A 20,566-nucleotide genomic window follows, 5' to 3' on the forward strand; every position below is an offset into this window, starting at 1 on the left:
TTTTTTCTTGGGGGGTCCGCAACCACTACTTCATTTCCTTAGACGGACACTTTATCATATGTTCATGACTAGCATTAGTCCTCTAATCATTTAGAATTACCATCAAAATCCACTTAGGAGCTAAGATATCCTTTCAAAGATTAAAGCCTTTATGATAGCCATTCTTCCAAGACCTAGATTTGTAGATGCAATATACCTAGACCTTCTACTCTCCAAACCCTGCTTAGTTCAAAAGGAAGGGAGTGAGAATTAAGGAGGTAAATATCCATGTATCTCTTCCCTGCCCCCTGCCCACCCTGGTTAATTCAAGTGGGATGATACTTACTCTCAAATTTTCCATACTATATAAGGCCAACAACATGCCAAACACGAGTTTGGGACTGTAAATCAACTTCCTAAGTCTAATTAGTCAATAAACTCCCACAACTCTCATTTCCTTTCCCCATTATAGTAGATCCCTTACAAGTTAAATTAGTGAAGAAGAAATCATTTAGAGAATTAACCCCTAGCAAGTATATACCCTAAACCCATAACTCCTTCAAATTATAACTTCTATCCTTTAAAACTTTGCCTCATTTCTCATTTTGTACTCCAAGCGGGCCAACTCTCAGGATAAAATAAATGATACGGTCCACTCCTGTGACCACACTGCTGCCGCAGGAACCCGTGCCACCGACCATCCGCCGCCCGAATAATCAAGAAAGAGAAAACCTCTCCCTACACCCTCCGCACCTTTGGACTCCCTCATCAGCGTCGGAATCATGATGAAATCTGCGTTATGGTCATGCCCAATGTCGTCTAGTCTCGTAAGGTCGTGCTTGTGTCTCATGCCTCTCGTCGAACACCGCCAACCTATCCGAGCTGCCCTATGGCAACAAGGATGATGCTCTCCCCTTTGAGACGACAAGGGTATTGCACGCCCCTTTGCAGTCCCCCTGAGAACGGCAAAGTGGTGCTACCATAGGACCTTCTGCGCGGCGAGGCACAAGTTCTTGTCATTGTAGGAGTCCATGGATAACGACCTTCTCATCGGTGGCTGCACATCCAAGAACTCATCCCTCTCCGGGTCAATGCGCTCAACTCTCATCACTACTAGGGGAAAGCCTAGCAGCAGCGCGGGTTTTAGGCCTATTAGTAGTGCGGGATGGAGCGCTACTGGTACGACGCTACAGCTAAAGGTTAGCAGTAGCGTGTGTTAACCCACGCTACTGCTATATCGACTAATTAGTAGTAGCGTTTTCTCCAAACAGCGCTACTGGTAATTACATCATTATTACAACAGCAATTTAGAGATTGTTTTTACATCATTATTACATCACTGGGTGAAAGAACCGTGGACTAGTTTCAAGTGGATGGACATCCACTTGAAACTAATCCACGGTTCTTTCACCCAATGATATAATAAATATCATCATCATCATCATATCATTAACAACTTATCATCATAATACATCATTGTCATATAACACCTCCTCATGATCATCGTTTTCATCAATGAGACATCACATAGCAAGTTGGTCACTAGTCATAATCACAACTACTCCTCATCATCAACTCTAACACATTGTACCACATAATAAATATTGTACCTCATAGGACCTACTACATTCTCTTAGGACCTACTATATTCTCTTAGGTAAAATAGCATAAAACAAGATAGCCCCTGACTCTCCATTATGGAGAATGGAGATTATCCTGTCTCCAATTCTTGCCTTTCGCACAATGTTGCTTCCAAGTAGCTCCTTACGACTTTCCATACATTTTGTCCATTCTGTGATTTTCATGTCTCCACCTCTTTTAGAAATCCGATATGGACAGGTGAGATTCGTAGGACGACCTGGCTATATGTTCAAAACATTAAGGCGACCTTTCTGATACATCAGATGAGGCACACAATCATCCGGAATTTTCTGTTGAAAAACATAGTAATAACTTCATAGTTAGCAATGTAGTTAAGTTTTAAAAGAATTTATGCAAAAGATGCACGGATGTCGTAATAGTAAAAAATCTTACCATGGCATCTCCATGGATGTTACCATAACGTTCAACACGTGCACTAGTGGCACGTATTGACCATAATGTGGAGGAGTTTTATTATAGATATTGTAATTCTCAAGATCATTACAAAATGCGACCAGATGTTTTTCTCCTGATAAGTTAACTCAGAGCCATCGGTGTAGTTGGTTCTGTCTACCATGTTCCGCACATAACCGGCCACTTGGGCAACCACATATCCTATTTGAGCAACACAAGATATACATGTTTTTATCTACATCGTATCTTATAGGACTCATATTGACATGGAGATTTGGCTGGTCTCACCTCGAGGTCGGAGGGGGTCGGTGACGGGGACGACGATGGGGATGATGGAGGGGCTCCTTTTTTTCTGCAAAAACGAAAACCCTATAAATAAAACCCTAGCGAACGACATCGATGCGGGAATAATTGCTTAAACTAAAAAAATATCAATAAATGTGACATGTTCAACTAGTTCTATTAATTCAAATAGTTCTTACTAAATATAAACTTACTATAAATAGAAACAAACTAAAAATAAACTAGTTCAACTAGTTATATTAATTTTCTTACTAAAAATACATTAGTTCTATTAATTCAACTAGTTTATTAATTTACTTACTAAACTAGTTCAACTAGTTTATTAATTTACTTACTAAACTAGTTCAACTAATCTAAACTAGTTCAACTAGTTTATTAATTTACTTACTAATTATTTTAAACACTTACTAAAAACAGTAAAAAAACTACATTATACAATAATAAAAAACATCTACTATTAACCATACTGCCCTAGTTAAGTAGTACCATCACTACTATTAGTTAACATCTACTACTACTAAAAATCATTATCTATGAACCCTAAATTAACATCTACTACTACTAAAAAACATCTACTAACTAAGCAGAGAGAGGGGGGGTGGGGGAGGGGTGGGGGCTTACAGAGAGGGGAGAGACGATGGCGGGGAGGTGCTCGGCGACGGAGGTAGGGGCGGCGAGGGTGGGCTCGGGATCGGGAGGCGGCGGTTCTGGGCAGGCTCGGGTGGCGGCGGTGAGGTCGAGGGTGGCGGCAGTGAGGTCGACGGCGGCGACGGTGAGGTCGAGAGCGGCAGCGGGCGGTGGCGGTGAGTGCAGGCTCGGGTCGGGTGGCGGCGACAAAGGAGTAGGGGAACAGGGGGGAAAGGTGGACTTAGCAAAATTTTGAGCCCGCGCGCGGGTGGTTAAGTCGAACTAGCAGTAGCGCTCTTAAGGAAACGCGCTATAGCTAATTTAGCTATAGCGCGTTTTAGAAAAAAACGCTACTGCTAAAGGAAGCAGTTATTTCTTTTGTTTATCCTAATATCAGTATCGCTTTGTCCTGAAAAAACGCTATAAATCTAAGCATGTAAAAACATCAAAAATATACATTAGTCATCATTGATCTTTTTGTGTAGAATCTAAATAGTAAACATGAATCTTCACCATACCTGTATAGGCACAGGCGAAGATTCATATTGCAGCCACAAATCCTATACATATAGTTCAATGAAGATCAAGTGCTCGAGATAGTTTGAGAAGTAACACATTTAAGGTGGTAAACACCTTGTTCTCTTAGCAGTATGGGACTAAACTTAATTAGTTGCGGTGATACTTAGCAGCAGCGAGTTTTGAAGAAAAACGCTGCTACTGAGTACTTTAGCAGTAGCATGTCCAGGAGAAGGGCGCTACTACTATATCTAGCCTGGAGGCAATGCCGTGGCAATTATAGTAGTAGCGCTTGTTTCACCTAGAGCGCTACTGCTATCGGGATGTTAGTAGTGCGGCTTTACTGGAGCTCGCTACTGCTAATTAGCAGTAGCGTTTGTTTTTAAACCACGCTGCTGCTAAGATTCTGTGTATAAGGTTTTCCTTAGTAGTGCATCCTTATTATCCCTACATTTACTAATTCATGGCTATCACCATCAACATTGCTCACTTTGCCCCGGGACGGCGACAGTAGGACCATATCAAGGACTATATTGTTGGCTTAGAGGTTGTTGCTCGTTTTGTTTCCCGGGCCATGCACACCATTTTTTTTTCATTTCATCTTGGCGATACAGGAGGTGAAGAGCGGAAATCCGCGGAGGCCAAGGAGGAGCTAGTCGATAAGGCTAGGAGGCGGCACCGACGTCTTTGCCAAGCAATCTTGAGATTGGTTGTAAGTTGCAGTTGTTCTCCGAGCAATGTTGTTGTGTAGTTTCACCAACATGGCCATCCTCGCCGGCGCAACCTAGGTGCTTCATGAATTGCGTGAACCAAATATAAACTTTAGGGAATTACCCCCTCCATTCCAAATTAAGTAAGTTCTAGGCTTGTCCCGAGTCAAACTTGGCTAAGTTTGAAGATTTACAACACCGTACCAAATAAACCTAGCACGAAAATATATTTTATAAAAATTCCATGAGACTAATTTGATGCTCTAGATGTTAGTATATTTTTCTATGGAGTTGACACTACCAGAAAAACTAGGGTTGCCGACGGCCAAATCTATGCCGACGGCCCCCGTCGGCATCTATGGACCTATGCCGACGGCCAAGGATAGGCCGTAGGCGTAGAATAGCCGTCGGCATACATCCATCTATGCCGACGGGGCCGTCGGCATAGACGAGGCCGTCGGGACCGCCCGAGCTACGCCTACGGGGCCCGTCGGCATAGGACAGGCCGTCGGCATAGCCCGGGCCCACCTGCCCGGTCAGCGCTGACCATTTGACGGCGTTGATCCTACGCCGATGGGCGGTAACGGCGGCCGTCAGCATATCTGTGGCAGAGGTATGCCTACGGCATAGCCGTCGGCATAGGGCCCTCTGCCACGTCAACGATCCGTGTGCCACGCCACGTCATCGATCTGTGTGTGCACAGATATGCCGACGGCCTTGCCGTCGGCTTATGTTTAGTTTACTTAATTTTTTATTTTTACTTTGGTTATCTGTGGCAGAGGTATGCATACGGCACAGCCGTCGGCATAGGCCCCTTTGCCACGTCATCGATCCGTGTGCCACGCCACGTCATCAATCCGTGGGACAACCTTCGTCATCGATCCGTGTATTTTACTTTACTTTTTTATTTTTACTTTGTTTTGTTATTTTTACTTTATTTTAGTTTTTGCTTTTGCATAAGATAATTATGCCTTATCTAAAAAACATACCTGATGGTATATCGATTGCCCCCCGTTACGAACGTCGCTATCGCCGTGTCATGGAGGGGGGAAAGGGTCGACACGGAAGGAATTCTGGTTGGTGGGGGGATTCGGGGTGTAGCTATGTCACCGAAACATCGCACGGGTCCCAATGCATATGTGAAAGTGTTCATGCATGCGTAGACGCCCGTCTTGGGGCTCCGGGGTGTGCCCCCCTCACGGACGGCGCTGCCGCCGGCACCTGGAGGGGGGAAATGGACGCGTGGGGTCTACACGGAGGGGATCTTGCTGTGGGTCTGGCCCGGATGTTGCTCCAAAGTGTTCCTATGGGCTGACCTAACACAACCGGGTGGGGAGGTCCACTGGTCAAAGCCCGTCTGTGCAAAGTCAAAGGGCTAGATCCCGTGGTCAAACGCTACAAGGTTAGGCGGGACGGGGGTACTGGGGGGTAGCAATGCCACCGGAGCGTCGCACCGGGCCCTCATACATGCGGGGTGGTGTGGTGGCATGTCCGAAGAGGCGGGACGTGGCTCCGGTGCGTGGCCCCCCCTCACGGACGGCGATGACATGGTAGTAGACGTTCTGCGGTAACGATGCGGCGTCAATATTACTAAATACTCGGAGCGCGATAAAATCAAGAGTTCTTTTGCACGACGTGGGCACATGTGCTATAGGAATGATGGTATTTTTCATAATTTTTGGTGATGGAGAAGTATCCGAAAAATTCCCTCTATGCGGATTGCCCTTCGCGCGTCTACGGCTGTGGCCGGCGGCCTCCGGGGGCTAGCATGCTGCCAAATCTTGCATAGGCGGCCTCTCACAAGTCTGGAAGTGTTCTGGCAGTTGCAAACGCCCGGCACATGTGTCCGGGGTGTGCCCCCCTCACGGACGGCGCCGCCGTCGGCACCTGGAGGGGCGAAACGGACGCGTGGGGTCTGCACGGAGGGGATCTTGCTGTGGGTCTGGCCCGGATGTTGCTCCAAAGTATTCCTATGGGCTGACCTAACACAACCGGGTGGGGAGGTCCACTGGTCAAAGCCCACTCGTGCAAAGTCAAAGGGCTAGATCCCGTGGTCAAACGCTACAGGGTTAGGCGGGACGGGGGCACTGGGGGGTAGCAATGCCACCGGAGCGTCGCACCGGGCCCTCATACATGCGGGGTGGTGTGGTGGCATGTCCAAAGAGGCGGGACGCGTCTCCAGTGTGTGGCCCTCCCTCACGGACGGCGATGACACGGTAGTAGACGTTCTGCGGTAACGATGCGGCGTCAATATTACTAAATACTCGGAGCGCGATAAAATCAAGAGTTTTTTTGCACGACGTGGGCACATGTGCTATAGGAACGATGGTATTTTTTCATAATTTTTGGTGATGGAGAAGTATCCGAAATATTCCCTCTACGCGGATTGCCCTTCGCGCGTCTACGGCTGTGGCCGGCGGCATCCGGGGGCTAGCATGCCGCCAAATCTTGCGTAGGCTGCCTCTCACAAGTCTGGAAGTGTTGTGGCCGTTGCAAACGCCCGGCACGCGTGTCCGGGGTGTGCCCCCCCTCACGGACGGCGCTGCCGCCAGCACCTGGAGGGGGGAAACGGACGCGTGGGGTCTACACGGAGGGGATCTTGCTGTGGGTCTGGCCCGGATGTTGCTCCAAAGTGTTCCTATGGGCTGACCTAACACAACCGGGTGGGGAGGTCCACTGGTCAAAGCCCGTCCGTGCAAAGTCAAAGGGCTAGATCCCGTGGTCAAACGCTACAGGGTTAGGCGGGACGGGGGCACTGGGGGGGTAGCAATTCCACCGGAGCGTCGCACCGGGCCCTCATACATGCGGGGTGGTGTGGTGGCATGTCCGAAGAGGCGGGATGCGTCTACGGGGCGTGCCCCCCCCTCACGGACGGCGATGACATGGTAGTAGACGTTCTGCGGTAAGGATGCGGCGTCAATATTACTAAATACTCGGAGCGCGATAAAATCAAGAGTTTTTTTGCACGACGTGGGCACATGTGCTATAGGAACGATGGTATTTTTTCATAATTTTTGGTGATGGAGAAGTATCCGAAAAATTCCCTCTACGCGGATTGCCCTTCGCGCGTCTACGGCTGTGGCCGGCGGCCTCCGGGGGCTAGCATGCCGCCAAATCTTGCATGGGCGGCCTCTCACAAGTCTGGAAGTGTTGTGGCAGTTGTAAACGCCCGGCGCGCGTGTCCGGGGTGTGCCCCCCCTCACGGACGGCGCCGCCGCCGGCACCTGGAGGGGGGAAACGGACGCGTGGGGTCTACACGGAGGGGATCTTGCTGTGGGTCTGGCCCGGATGTTGCTCCAAAGTGTTCCTATGGGCTGACCTAACACAACCGGGTGGGGAGGTCCACTGGTCAAAGCCCGTCTGTGCAAAGTCAAAGGGCTAGATCCCGTGGTCAAACGCTACAGGGTTAGGCGGGACGGGGGCACTGGGGGGTAGCAATGCCACCAGGGCGTCGCACCAGGCCCTCATACATGCGGGGTGGTGTGGTGGCATGTCCGAAGAGGCGAGACGCGTCTCCGGGGCGTGGCCGGCCCTCACGGACGGCGATGACACGGTAGTAGACGTTCTACGGTAACGATGCGGCGTCAATACTACTAAATACTCGGAGCGCGATAAAATCAAGAGTTTTTTTGCACGACGTGGGCACATGTGCTATAGGAATGATGGTATTTTTTCATAATTTTTGGTGATGGAGAAGTATCCGAAAAATTCCCTCTACGCGGATTGCCCTTCGCGCGTCTACGGCTATGGCCGGCGGCCTCCGGGGGCTAGCATGCCGCCAAATCTTGCGTGGGCGCCCTCTCACAAGTCTGGAAGTGTTGTGGCGGTTGCAAACGCCCGGCACGCGTGTCCGGGGTGTGCCCCCCTCACGGACGGCGCCGTCGCCGGCACCTGGAGGGGGGAAACGGACGCGTGGGGTCTACACGGAGGGGATCTTGCTGTGGGTCTGGCCCGGATGTTGCTCCAAAGTGTTCCTATGGGCTGACCTAACACAACCGGGTGGGGAGGTTCATTGGTCAAAGCCCGTCCGTGCAAAGTCAAAGGGCTAGATCCCGTGGTCAAACGCTACAGGGTTAGGCGGGACTGGGGCACTGGGGGGTAGCAATGCCACCAGAGCGTCGCACCAGGCCCTCATACATGCGGGGTGGTGTGGTGGCATGTCCAAAGAGGCGGGACGCGTCTCCGGGGCGTGGCCGCCCTCACGGACGGCGATGACACGGTAGTAGACGTTCTGCGGTAACGATGCGGCGTCAATATTACTAAATACTCAGAGCGCGATAAAATCAAGAGGTTTTTTGCACGATGTGGGCACATGTGCTATAGGAACGATGGTATTTTTTTCATAATTTTTGGTGATGTAGAAGTATCCGAAAAATTCCCTCTACGCGGATTGCCCTTCGCGCGTCTACGGCTGTGGCCGGCGGCCTCCAGGGGCTAGCATGCCGCCAAATCTTGCGTAGGCAGCCTCTCACAAGTCTGGAAGTGTTGTGGTGGTTGCAAACGCCTGGCACGCGTGTCCGGGGTGTGCCCCCCCTCACGGACGGCGCTGCCGCCGACACCTGGAGGGGGGAAACGGACACGTGGGGTCTACACGGAGGGGATCTTGCTGTGGGTCTGGCCCGGATGTTGCTCCAAAGTGTTCCTATGGGCTGACCTAACACAACCGGGTGGGGAGGTCCACTGGTCAAAGCCCGTCCGTGCAAAGTCAAAGGGCTAGATCTCGTGGTCAAACGCTACAGGGTTAGGCGGGACGGGGGCACTGGGGGTAGCAATGCCACCGGTGCGTCGCACCGGGCCCTCATACATGCGGGGTGGTGTGGTGGCATGTCCGAAGAGGCGGGACGCGTCTCCGGTGTGTGGCCCTCCCTCACGGACGGCGATGACACGGTAGTAGACGTTCTGCGGTAACGATGCGGCGTCAATATTACTAAATACTCGGAGCACGATAAAATCAAGAGTTTTTTTGCACGACGTGGGCACATGTGCTATAGGAACGATGGTATTTTTTCATAATTTTTGGTGATGGAGAAGTATCCGAAATATTCCCTCTACACGGATTGCCCTTCGCGCGTCTAAGGCTGTGGCCGGCGGCCTCCGGGGGCTAGCATGCCGCCAAATCTTGTGTAGGCGGCCTCTCACAAGTCTGGAAGTGTTGTGGCGGTTGCAAACGCCCGGCACGCGTGTCCGGGGTGTGCCCCCGCTCACGGACGGCGCTGCCGCCGGCACCTGGAGGGGGGAAACGGACGCGTGGGGTCTACACGGAGGGGATCTTGCTGTGGGTCTGGCCCGGATGTTGCTCCAAAGTGTTCCTATGGGCTGACCTAACACAACCGGGTGGGGAGGTCCACTGGTCAAAGCCCGTCCGTGCAAAGTCAAAGGGCTAGATCCCGTGGTCAAACACTATAGGGTTAGGCGGGACGGGGGCACTGGGGGGTAGCAATGCCACCAGAGCGTCGCACCAGGCCCTCATACATGCGGGGTGGTGTGGTGGCATGTCCGAAGAGGCGGGACGCGTCTCTGGGGCGTGGCCGCCCCTCACGGACGGCGATGACACGGTAGTAGACGTTCTGCGGTAACGATGCGGCGTCAATACTACTAAATACTCGGAGCGCGATAAAATCAATAGTTTTTTTGCACGACGTGGGCACATGTGCTATAGGAACGATGGTATTTTTTCATAATTGTTGGTGATGGAGAAGTATCCGAAAAATTCCCTCTACGCGGATTGCCCTTCGCGCGTCTACGGCTGTGGCCGGCGGCCTCCAGGGGCTAGCATGCCGCCAAATCTTTCGTGGGCGGCCTCTCACAAGTCTGGAAGTGTTGTGGCGGTTGCAAACGCCCGGCACGCGTGTCCGGGGTGTGCCCCCCCTCACGGACGGCGCCGTCGCCGGCACCTGGAGGGGCGAAACGGACGCGTGGGGTCTACATGGAGGGGATCTTGCTGTGGGTCTGGCCCGGATGTTGCTCCAAAGTGTTCCTATGGGCTGACCTAACACAACCGGGTGGGGAGGTTCATTGGTCAAAGCCCGTCCGTGCAAAGTCAAAGGGCTAGATCCTGTGGTCAAACGCTACAGGGTTAGGCGGGACGGGGGCACTGGGGGTAGCAATGCCACCAGAGCGTCGCACCAGGCCCTCATACATGCGGGGTGGTGTGGTGGCATGTCCAAAGAGGGGGGACGCGTCTCCGGGGCGTGGCCGCCCTCACGGACGGCGATGACACGGTAGTAGACGTTCTGCGGTAATGATGCGGCGTCAATATTACTAAATACTCGGAGCGCGATAAAATCAAGAGTTTTTTTGCACGACGTGGGCACATGTGCTATAGGAACGATGGTATTTTTTCATAATTTTTGGTGATGGAGAAGTATCCAAAATATTCCCTCTACGCGGATTGCCCTTCGCGCGTCTACGGCTGTGGCCGGCGGCCTCCGGGGGCTAGCATGCCGCCAATTCTTGCGTAGGCGGCCTCTCACAAGTCTGGAAGTGTTGTGGCGGTTGCAAACGCCCGGCACGCGTGTCCGGGGTGTGCCCCCGCTCACGGACGGCGCTGCCGCCGGCACCTGGAGGGGGGAAACGGACACGCGGGGTCTACACGGAGGGGATCTTGCTGTGGGTCTGGCTCGGATGTTGCTCCAAAGTGTTCCTATGGGCTGACCTAACACAACCGTGTGGGGAGGTCCACTGGTCAAAGCCCGTCCGTGCAAATTCAAAGGGCTAGATCCCGTGGTCAAACGGTACAGGGTTAGGCGGGACGGGGGCACTGGGGGGGGGGGGGTAGCAATGCCACCGGAGCGTCGCACCGGGCCCTCATACATGCGGGGTGGTGTGGTGGCATGTCCGAAGAGGCGGGACGCGTCTCTGGTGCGTGGCCCCCCCTCACGGACGGCGATGACACGGTAGTAGACGTTCTGCGGTAACGATGCGGCGTCAATATTACTAAATACTCGGAGCGCGATAAAATCAAGAGTTTTTTTGCACGACGTGGGCACATGTGCTATAGGAATGATGGTATTTTTACATAATTTTTGGTGATGGAGAAGTATCCGAAAAATTCCCTCTACGCGGATTGCCCTTCGCGCGTCTACGGCTGTGGCCGGCGGCCTCCGGGGGCTAGCATGCCGCCAAATCTTGCGTAGGCGGCCTCTCACAAGTCTGGAAGTGTTGTGGCCGTTGCAAACGCCCGGCACGCGTGTCCGGGGTGTGCCCCCCCTCACGGACGGCGCTGCCGCCGGCACCTTGAGGGGGGAAACGGACGCGTGGAGTCTACACGGAGGGGATCTTGCTGTGGGTCTGGCCCGGATGTTGCTCCAAAGTGTTCCTATGGGCTGACCTAACACAACCGGGTGGGGAGGTCCACTGGTCAAAGCCCGTCCGTGCAAAGTCAAAGGGCTAGATCCCGTGGTCAAACGCTACAGGGTTAGGCGGGACGGGGGCACTGGGGGGTGGTAGCAATGCCACCGGAGCGTTGCACCGGGCCATCATACATGCGGGGTGGTGTGGTGGCATGTCCGAAGAGGCGGGACGCGTCTCCGGTGCGTGCCCCCCCCTCACGGACGGCGATGACACGGTAGTAGACGTTCTGCGGTAACGATGTGGCGTCAATATTACTAAATACTCGGAGCGCGATAAAATCAAGAGTTTTTTTGCACGACGTGGGCACATGTGCTATAGGAACGATGGTATTTTTTCATAATTTTTGGTGATGGAGAACGAGTGGTCGAGCATGTAATCCTCCCCCTCGGCTACTTGACGATGACTCCTCACAGGGAGGTCGAGGGAGAGGTGCCCCTAGAGGAGGAGGGGGCGGGGGGAGAGCCTCTAGAGGACGAGGTGCTGGGAGGAGAGCCATTACAGGGGGTCGCGGCCAGAAAGAGCGCACCCTCACCGACTTAGGGGTGTTGTCTTCGAGGCCCTCCTCTAGTGAGGTACCCTCCTCTAGTGAGGTACACTCTAGGGAGGAGGAGGAGGAGGAGGAGGAGGTGGTGGTGGTGGAGGAGGAGGCAGGCGAGGAGGAGGAGGAGGAGGAGGTTGGGGAGGAAGTTGGGGAGGGGGAGGCAGGCGAGGAGGGTGGTGGCGGGGATGATGGTGTTGATGGGAAGGGGGTTGACAAGAAGGGGTGGCTGCGTGGTAACGCAAAGCTACCAAAGCAGGTTCCGGCTACTGAGGAGCAGAAGTGGCTCATTGAGCCCACGGAAAAAGAGTAAGTGGTTCATTATTTTGCTTGTCACATGCTTATTCCGGTTGTTATTTATTTTGCTTGTCACATGCTAATATTTCATTCTTTTGCAGCAACTGGATATATTGTATAGGGGTCCGTATTCCCAACGGCCTCATCACCGTCTTGCTGAAGTTATACTGGTCGGGGTTGTACTGTCCGGATCCAGTCAGGCAGCCGACTCGTCGGGTTTTGGCCACGAGCTGGGACCACTGGGAAGCGGCCCGCCACGCGGACCATGATACCCATGCCAAGGCCGTGATCACTACTTTCTGGGTGAGTTCTCTTCAGAAGAACAAGTCCATTCTAGTTTCATGAAAATGATTTAACTCATGGCTTCTTCCATTCTTGTTTTATGCATGATTGTAGAAATTCTATCGAGTTCTTCCGGAGCACAGGGCTAGAGCGGACCAGATCGTGCTGCGCCAATGCAAGAAGAAGGCCCGCCAGATGCAGTACGAGGTGCGCTATGTGGCCATCTCCACATACTACCACGACTATCTTGGTGTGAAGATGACCAAGGAAGAAGCGCGGAGGATGGGCATTACCTTGGAGAGGCCCGAGTTCTTGGCGGTAAGTATAAAAGATTTTTCATTATGCTTTCATATATTATGCTTTCATTATGCTTTCATTACCTTGTGGTACATTATGCTTTATGCTTTATGCTTCCATAACACCAATTTGGACACACCTACATGCCATTATGCTTTTATTATGTAGGTGTGTCCAAATTGGTGTTATGGAAAAGACGAGTCCTGAGCAGCATTGGTGGATCTTTGGTGTGATGAGGCTGGAGCCTGGGCGGGTATGAGAACCAAAAATAAGGCTAACCGAGGGATGGAGGGAGTACATGCTCAGGGAAACCGAAACCACTATCTCCACAAGGCAGTTAATGTATGACTAACCCCATTAAACATTCTTCTTCTTCTATTTACCATCACTTTCTTATGTATGACTAACCTCTGTTTGGTGGTGCAGGAGGAGAAACTGAAGCGGCCGCTCTCACACATGCAGGCGTGGGAGATCGCCCATACGCGGAAGGACCCCAAGCCTGGCGAGCCCAAGTACTACGGCAAGAAGACCGCAGGGAGGAAGAAGGCCTACTCTGAAGCGTATCTGAAGTTACATCCTAACACACATGACCCCATTGCGGCGCCTCTGGACGACATGGTGGTGGTGAGGATGGGGCCCAAGGAGCACGGTCGGGAGGCGGTTCTCGATGCTGTGATCACTCCTAGTATCTCCTACACACAGCTTCGTCGGATCGACCCGAGCCTGAGCCAGCGCACGAGCCAGCCAGTGACCAGTACACAGTCCCTCTTTCAGGAGCAACAATCTGTAAGTATTTTCCCTCTTATCTTCATTGCTCACTTTATTTTCCGCATATAGTAGTTTTATGAGTTCCATCATGTCATACCGTAGGCCTACCTGGAGTACACACGCCAGGAGACCATGGCGTGGCATCAGAGGCTTTATGAACACCAAGTGCAGAGGGATAGCCAGATGCAGCAGGCTTTTCAGGATATGGCGGCCGGCAGGTGTCCTCAGTTCCCTCCAGCACAATGCCCTCCAGCACAACCAGTGCTGATGAGCTTTGAGGAGTTTGTGGCACAGAACGCTGGCCCCTCGCCGGTTAGTTCATCCCCAATCTATTCACCCAAAGCATGTCATGCCTTTCAACACAGTCATATATCCCGTGCATATGTCTTTTCAACATCCAGGGAACAGGTGGATCTACTGTTGGCGGTGGTCTTCGCAGCACTCCGGAGACACAGAGCCCGACCACTCCGATCCACGGAGGAAGAGGCGGAGGTGGAGGCGGAGGCGGTCTTGGTGGTAGCGCTGCCGCTAGCAGTGACGACCTGGGCTTCGGCCATCTTGGCGGTGACGACCTCCGCGGTGCTCGATGATCCTTGTGTGTGGTGATGATGCTTGAGATGACTTGTGTGTGGTGATGATCATTTAGATGACTTGTGTGCTTCTCTATATGCTTATGCTTATGTTGGTTGTGATGATGTTCATTTAGAGACTTGTGTGTCATGATGCTTATGCATATATTGTTATGATGGTGCCGGATGATATCCCGTTGTGTTTTATATGTCTATCCCATCATATATATCTGCTGATATGTGATGTTATTTGAATTGAATTGATTTGAAAACAAACAGAAAAAAAAAGCAAAAGCAAACTATGCTGACGGCTAGGCCGTCGGCATAGGGCTAGCGTGAGCTCCCAGTAGCTGACACGTGACACCTATGCCGACGGCCTAGCCGTCGGCTTAGTTTAAAAACTGTGCCGACGGCTAGGCCGTCGGCATAGGCGCCCACGTGTCACCTACTGGGAGCTCTGTATGAAGGACTATGCCGACGGCCTGGCCGTCGGCTTAGTTTCAAACTATGCCGACGGCCCAGCCGTCGGCATAGCCCTGGTCCACGAGCAGCGGCTGGTGGCCATGTGGCACACCTATGTCGACGGTCGAGCCGTCGGCATAGTTTTTGACTAAGCCGACGGCTAGGCCGTCGGCATAGGGGTGCCACGTGGCGACCAGTCGTTGGGCAGACTTGACGGCGGCCGCCGTTAGGTGTGATAGTTGCCGACGACCGGGGCCGTCGGCATAGATGTACGGCCCCCGTCGGCGTATCATATATGCCGACGGCTTTTCTATGCCGACGGCCTCCCTGGCTGTGCCGACGCATATGTTGCCGACGGCCCTATGCCGACGGGGGCCGTCGGCATAGGTCTATCCCGACGGGACTCAGGCCTATGCCGACGGCCCTGGCCGTCGGCGTAGGGGGCGATTCCGGTAGTGTGATCAAACTTAAACAAGGTAGACTTTGAACAAACACATGACTTCAATTAGTTTGAAACAGAGGTACAATAGTATTCACGATCTGCTAAATGAATAAAAATTTATCCCTTACAAAATATAAAAAAATGGGATAGAAGATATGTTTGGATTTCTAGGGTATGTGATCTAGAATTGCTCTTAGGGGCGCATATTTTTGGCTTTGGGGAGCATATGCTCCCTAATAGTAACTAGTAAAATCAAAATACATAGTACATAAATTTTAAAAATTCTGATTTTTTTTTATAGATGTTCATATTAGTGTGGCAAGTGTGCTTGACAATTTTCATGCCATATGGGATAGTGGTGCTTCATCCGTGAAAAAACAAATTTAAGTGTAACATTTGCAGGTCGATTTTTTCTGCACATGTCAAAAATGCTTATGTTTTTCACCTGCAAATTTGCATGTACCATTTGAGTGTGACAATGAAGACATCTAAACAAAAATTCAATTTTTTTGGCATTTGTAAAATTCATTTTTTAGCACGCAGGATCATGTGCTCCGTAGAGCCAAATTGAATATACGTGCTCTTAGTCTTTAGCTAGGTAGTAAAGAAAAATTGTTGAGATGATGTCATACCTTTCTTTTGTGCACATGGGACATGACGACATACCAGCTGACGACTCGATCGGATATAACAGTCGTTCGTTTAATAGTCAAATTTGTACGTGTCCCGTCTAAACTTGCCCCACATTTACTGTGGTTGGACAAATGTATGGTGCAAACGAATAGTAGTGCCGTGTGTGTGCGGTATGAACCTATAGTGAGGAAACAACACGGCCAATATTCTCCCGGCCGAGGTTCAAGTTTTATTCCTGACCTCGGACGCACAGGAATGACCTGCCAGGTCGTGCGCTGCGCACACCAGACCAGAGCCGCTAGCTGCCACAGACGCGCGCTTCCTGGAAGGCTGGAACCTACGTACAGGTTCAGACTGTGGAAAAATCGAACGAGGTAACTTGGGCGACTCGCCAGGCATGCATCCATGGCGCTCTCTGAACAGGCTGCCGGATTTTTACAGTCATCCGCTAGTCGCTATATATATATCGGCGACGCACGGGCCCCATACTTTCGCTAGTTCAGGCGACGCCTGTGATCCGATCGGAATAGGCCATGGACCTCCGGCACCACGCCATCCAGCTCAGCGCGAGTCCTGGCTCGGCGGCTGCCGCAACGCGGCCCGGCGGCGATGGTGGCACGATGAGCTCCGAACTGTACCTTGCTGTGTCCGGGGGGAAGAAGGAGAAAACCATGGCGCTGCTTCGGCAACACCCCAGTGGTAATGTTTACCAAACTGTTGGATTTCCCGTCATCTGTACGTACACATACTTATCGGTGCACAATAGCTAGATGTAAGTTGTTTGAATTTATAATTTGGATGAATCGAATTTTGAGTGATGGAACCAACAGCCAGAGAGAAGGAAGGAGCTCGTTGGAGAAGTGTCTGGGTCTGTCTTAGGATGGCAGGCGACTCCATCATCTATCTTAAGGTGTGGGAGATAGTGCAAATTCACCAAAAAAAACTGCCCTTCACCGGGGCTAGAGGGATGACCCGGGGCAGCAGTAGCATGCCGGTGAGCGATGGTTGAGGAGAGGGTGGGGCGGCGAGGCTAGCGCGGGAGTGCCGCCGCCCACGGGCGGTGGTGACTGGCGGTCCAGCCGGTGGTCCGTGGGGGCACTTGGGGAGGAAGCCGTGGGGAGGTTTAAGATGTTCGAGAGGTTGAAGAAAGGATCCGGCTGTCCGTTTTGCATTCGACAGCTGGAAAGAATCAACTAACCCAGTTTAATTTTTCAGTCAACTTACACCTAGCCACTCCGTGTACCAAAATTTATGAAAGTTCACTCTTTTGTACAACTAAACTAAAGTATTGAAACTCGCTAGAGTTTGGCTGAAATTGTACCAATGTTTGAGAAAAATTATAAATTTCAAGTTCTACCTAAGTTTAGCTCGAATTCATTAGTCACCGATAGTTTGCAAAAAAAAGGTGTCACCAATATATTTTGGCTGCTACAAACAATTTGAAGACCCAATTTCATTGTTTTGTTGTTGGGTTGGGCGGGTCATGACCTACTTTCGTCTCCGCCCGCTACTGGTTGATACGATTAATATTTTGGGACAGAGCAAGTATTTTGGTGCATAGTGAATTAACTGGGATTTCCTATTTTCTTTTGAAATTTTATTCAAACTTAATGGGAACACATGTTTTTATTGTGGGGGGAAACCCACGTATATATTTGAATTGTTTCAGGCATACACCAAGTCAGCGCGGAGAGGAACAACGTTCTTCATTTAGCCGCAGAGCATGGCCACGTCGAGCTAATCCAAGAGCTCGCCATCTTCGGGGACAAGAGCTTGCTGTCTTGCCAGAACTCAGCTCTCGACACGCCTCTGCACCTCGCGGCGAGGGCGGGGCATGACAAGGCCGTATCCCTCCTCGTCCAGCTCGCGCGGGACTGCGGGGATGAGGGTGTCTTACGGTGCAAGAAGGAGGCTGGGGACACGGCCCTTCATCTGGCGGCCAGACTCGGCCATGGCGCGGCAGTTGAGGCTATGGTCTCCGTGGTGCCCGACCTGGCCTCTGAGGTTAACGACGCGTCCGTGTCGCCGCTGTACTTGGCGGTGATGAGCAGGTCGGTGCGAGCCGTCAAAGCTATAACGACCAGGTGCGGCGATGCGTCGGCTGCTGGCCCGAGCTCGCAAAACGCTCTGCACGCCGCCGTCTTCCAGGGCTCAGGTCAGCTTGGCAGCTAGCTCCTCCTTGATCCGTGTGGATTCTAAAAGCACATGCATAATTGTCAATCCTCGGCTGATATGTATTACCAACCATCGATGTGAACATTTTCAGAAATGGTGAGGCTGCTACTGGAGTGGAAGCCATGTGGCCCATCCCTGGCTAGCCAAGCCGACGGCGCCGGCAGTACTCCGCTGCATTTCGCTTCGTCCGACGGTGACCTCTCTATCGTACGTGCCATCCTGAGCGCCGTGCCGCCATCCGCGGTGCACGCGCGGGACTCAGGCGGCCTCTCTGCTCTCCACGTCGCGGCAGGGATGGGCCACGTCCGCGTCGCCGAGGCGCTGATGAAAGCCTGCCCCGACGCCGCCGAGCTGAGGGACGACCGCGGCGGAACCTTCGTGCACGCCGCGGCCAGTGGAGGCCACTCCAAGGTCGTGCGGCTCGCCATCAAGAGACCCACGCTGCACGGCATCCTGAACACGCAGGACAGAGACGGCAACACGGCTCTCCACCTGGCGGTGGCCGCACGCGCGCCGGCCGTGGCGGAGGCCCTGATGTGGAAGGGGAAAGTGCGAGCGGACGTCATGAACAACGAGGGGCAGACGCCGTTGGATCTCGCCGCGAAATCGACCAGTTTCTTCTCCATGGTAAGTCTGGTGGCGACACTGGCCGCATTCGGCGCGCAGTCCCGTCCTCAAAGGCGGGACCATGTCCAGCAATGGAACAACCACGACATAACAAAGGCGATAGAGAAGACGTCGGACAGCCTCGCGGTGATCGCCGTTCTCGTCGCTGGCGTCGCCTTCACCGCCGCCAACAACATACCCGGCTCGTACGAGCAGGAGGGGAATAAAATAGGGATGGCGGTCCTCCAGAAGAAGCCCATCTTCAAATGCTTCATTATCCTGGACAGCTTGGCCCTGGTGACCTCCGTGCTCGCCGTCGTCCTGCTCGTCTACGGCAAGGCCTCACGCTCCGCCGGGTCGTGGAAAACCTTCACGGCGGCGCTGCACTGCCTGTGGTTGTCCCTGATCAGCATGGTCCTGGCATTCTATGCGGCTCTGGCAGCCGTCACGAGCACCAGGGCGGTCCACGACATCAGCTACTTCATCATATACGGCGCCCTTTGCCTGATGCTAGGCATGGTCCTGCATTTGGTCAGCCCTCGCGTGTCCTACCACACGCTGTGGAAGTACCTTTGGCACCAATGTGGCTTGAAAGGACGTCAAGGTGTCATCCGTAGGCGTATCAGACAGCAGTATCCAGTCGTCGGTGCTTTCGTGCGCAACCTACTTCTGTTCAGGGCTGCATATTATGTTCTAGTGCCTGCTGGTTTTGTCATAGTCTGGAAACTCGGTGACCGTGCGGCAAGAGAGATGAAGCAATTGATGTAAGTATATATTTTAAATATTATCTTTTCAATCAACAGGGCGTCGCCCGGCCCTGGCCCCATTTTCATTGAAACGAAACGAAACGAAACCGTACATAGTCCAATAGTCGAGATCTAAAAAAAATGAGAGGTAATATCACCGAGAGTTATAGAAATTGCGCTCAATATTCAGTTTGGTGCTAAAACTTTAAAAATGCAGATTTATAGCAATCCAACTTGGGTTCTCATATAAATATGGTCACATCGTTCGTATTCAGACATATCCTTGCTTGTGTGGCATTGCCATCGTGGCTATGGCCTATGGCCCATAGTCATTGACCGGAAAAATGAGAATAAAATGTTGATAAGCATTTATAAAATTAAAACCCTTCAGGGATGTTGATAAGCATAAGAACCAAAGTTGGATAAGCACCTCGTCTTGCTCCCTCACTACGTCGGCGTCGTCAGGGTAGTGGGCCACCTTGAGCGCGAACACGGGGCCGGCGGTGCCACGGAGGTGCACCTTGGTCACGACGCCGCTCGCGCCCTCGCCTAGGTCGGCCACCCACTCCAGGTCGGACAGCTTTAGGCGACGCTCCTCCCCCTCCTTGTACATACCAGCGGCGGCAGGAGGCGGGGCGAGGTCCGGGCGATGGAACATGAGGTGGGGCGCGCACGGGGGCATCGTGCCGCCGGGCGCCATGCGGATGTGAGGCAGCAGTTTTTCCAGAAGCAGCTATAGCTTGGCCGGACGCGTCCCGTGCTTCGGCTTTAGCGGCGGGTAGGCAAGGACACGAGTCCACGTGGACCACCAGTCAGCGACTGCCAGCAGTGGACCGAGTGTCGGAGAGGAGAGACGAGAAGGGATCGGAGTTGGAAAGCGACTTGGAGTAGAGAATGAGAATAAAATGTTAATAAGCATTTATAGCCATCCAACTTGGGTTCTCATATAAAATGCTTTGTGGGATGTTAGTCTGATCTATTTTCTTTGAGCTTTTGTCTGAATGATAGCCAAATTATTTTTTGAGGCGTTGTGCTTGGGTTTCTTAGATTGCATGTGTAGTGTTGGTGGTAGCTTTTTGTTATCCTTACATTGTTAGGGTTTTATGAACTTCCTTTCCTTTCATGTTCCAATCCGCCCATGTTATGTGGAGGGTATTGTGATATATATTCATGCACTTATAGGTCCTACTAGAAGCATACGCGCGCCT

General features: G+C 52.3%; 1 protein-coding gene across 2 annotated transcripts; it reads left to right on the top strand.

Moving 5' to 3' along the window:
• The first annotated feature begins 16,127 nt into the window (after nucleotides 1-16,127).
• LOC147972500 (protein ACCELERATED CELL DEATH 6-like) lies at nucleotides 16,128-19,438 on the top strand. Of its 2 annotated transcripts, XM_087521484.1 has the most exons (4): nucleotides 16,128-16,535; nucleotides 16,819-16,832; nucleotides 17,493-17,986; nucleotides 18,098-19,438. In XM_087521484.1, the coding sequence occupies exons 1-4, from the start codon at nucleotides 16,365-16,367 to the stop codon at nucleotides 19,378-19,380; spliced, it is 1,962 nt and encodes a 653-aa protein (XP_087377610.1). In that variant the 5' UTR covers nucleotides 16,128-16,364; the 3' UTR covers nucleotides 19,381-19,438. The 2 variants fall into 2 exon arrangements, with proteins under 2 accessions (XP_087377610.1, XP_087377609.1); XM_087521483.1 differs by lacking the exon at nucleotides 16,819-16,832 and having other exon boundaries at nucleotides 16,129-16,530; nucleotides 17,501-17,986.
• Nucleotides 19,439-20,566: the final 1,128 nt, after the last annotated feature.

The sequence above is a fragment of the Triticum urartu genome, chromosome 5A (genome assembly GCF_056163025.1).
Source record: "Triticum urartu cultivar PI428250 chromosome 5A, HENAU_Tu73, whole genome shotgun sequence".
Taxonomy (NCBI): Eukaryota; Viridiplantae; Streptophyta; class Magnoliopsida; order Poales; family Poaceae; genus Triticum; species Triticum urartu.

Coding starts and splice junctions, on each gene's coding strand:
- LOC147972500 (XM_087521484.1), top strand. CDS start 16,365: ATGGACCTCCGGCACCACGCCATCCAGCTCAGCGCGAGTCCTGGCTCG. Junction 17,987..18,097: donor CGCCGTCTTCCAGGGCTCAG/GTCAGCTTGGCA, acceptor GAACATTTTCAG/AAATGGTGAGGCTGCTACTG.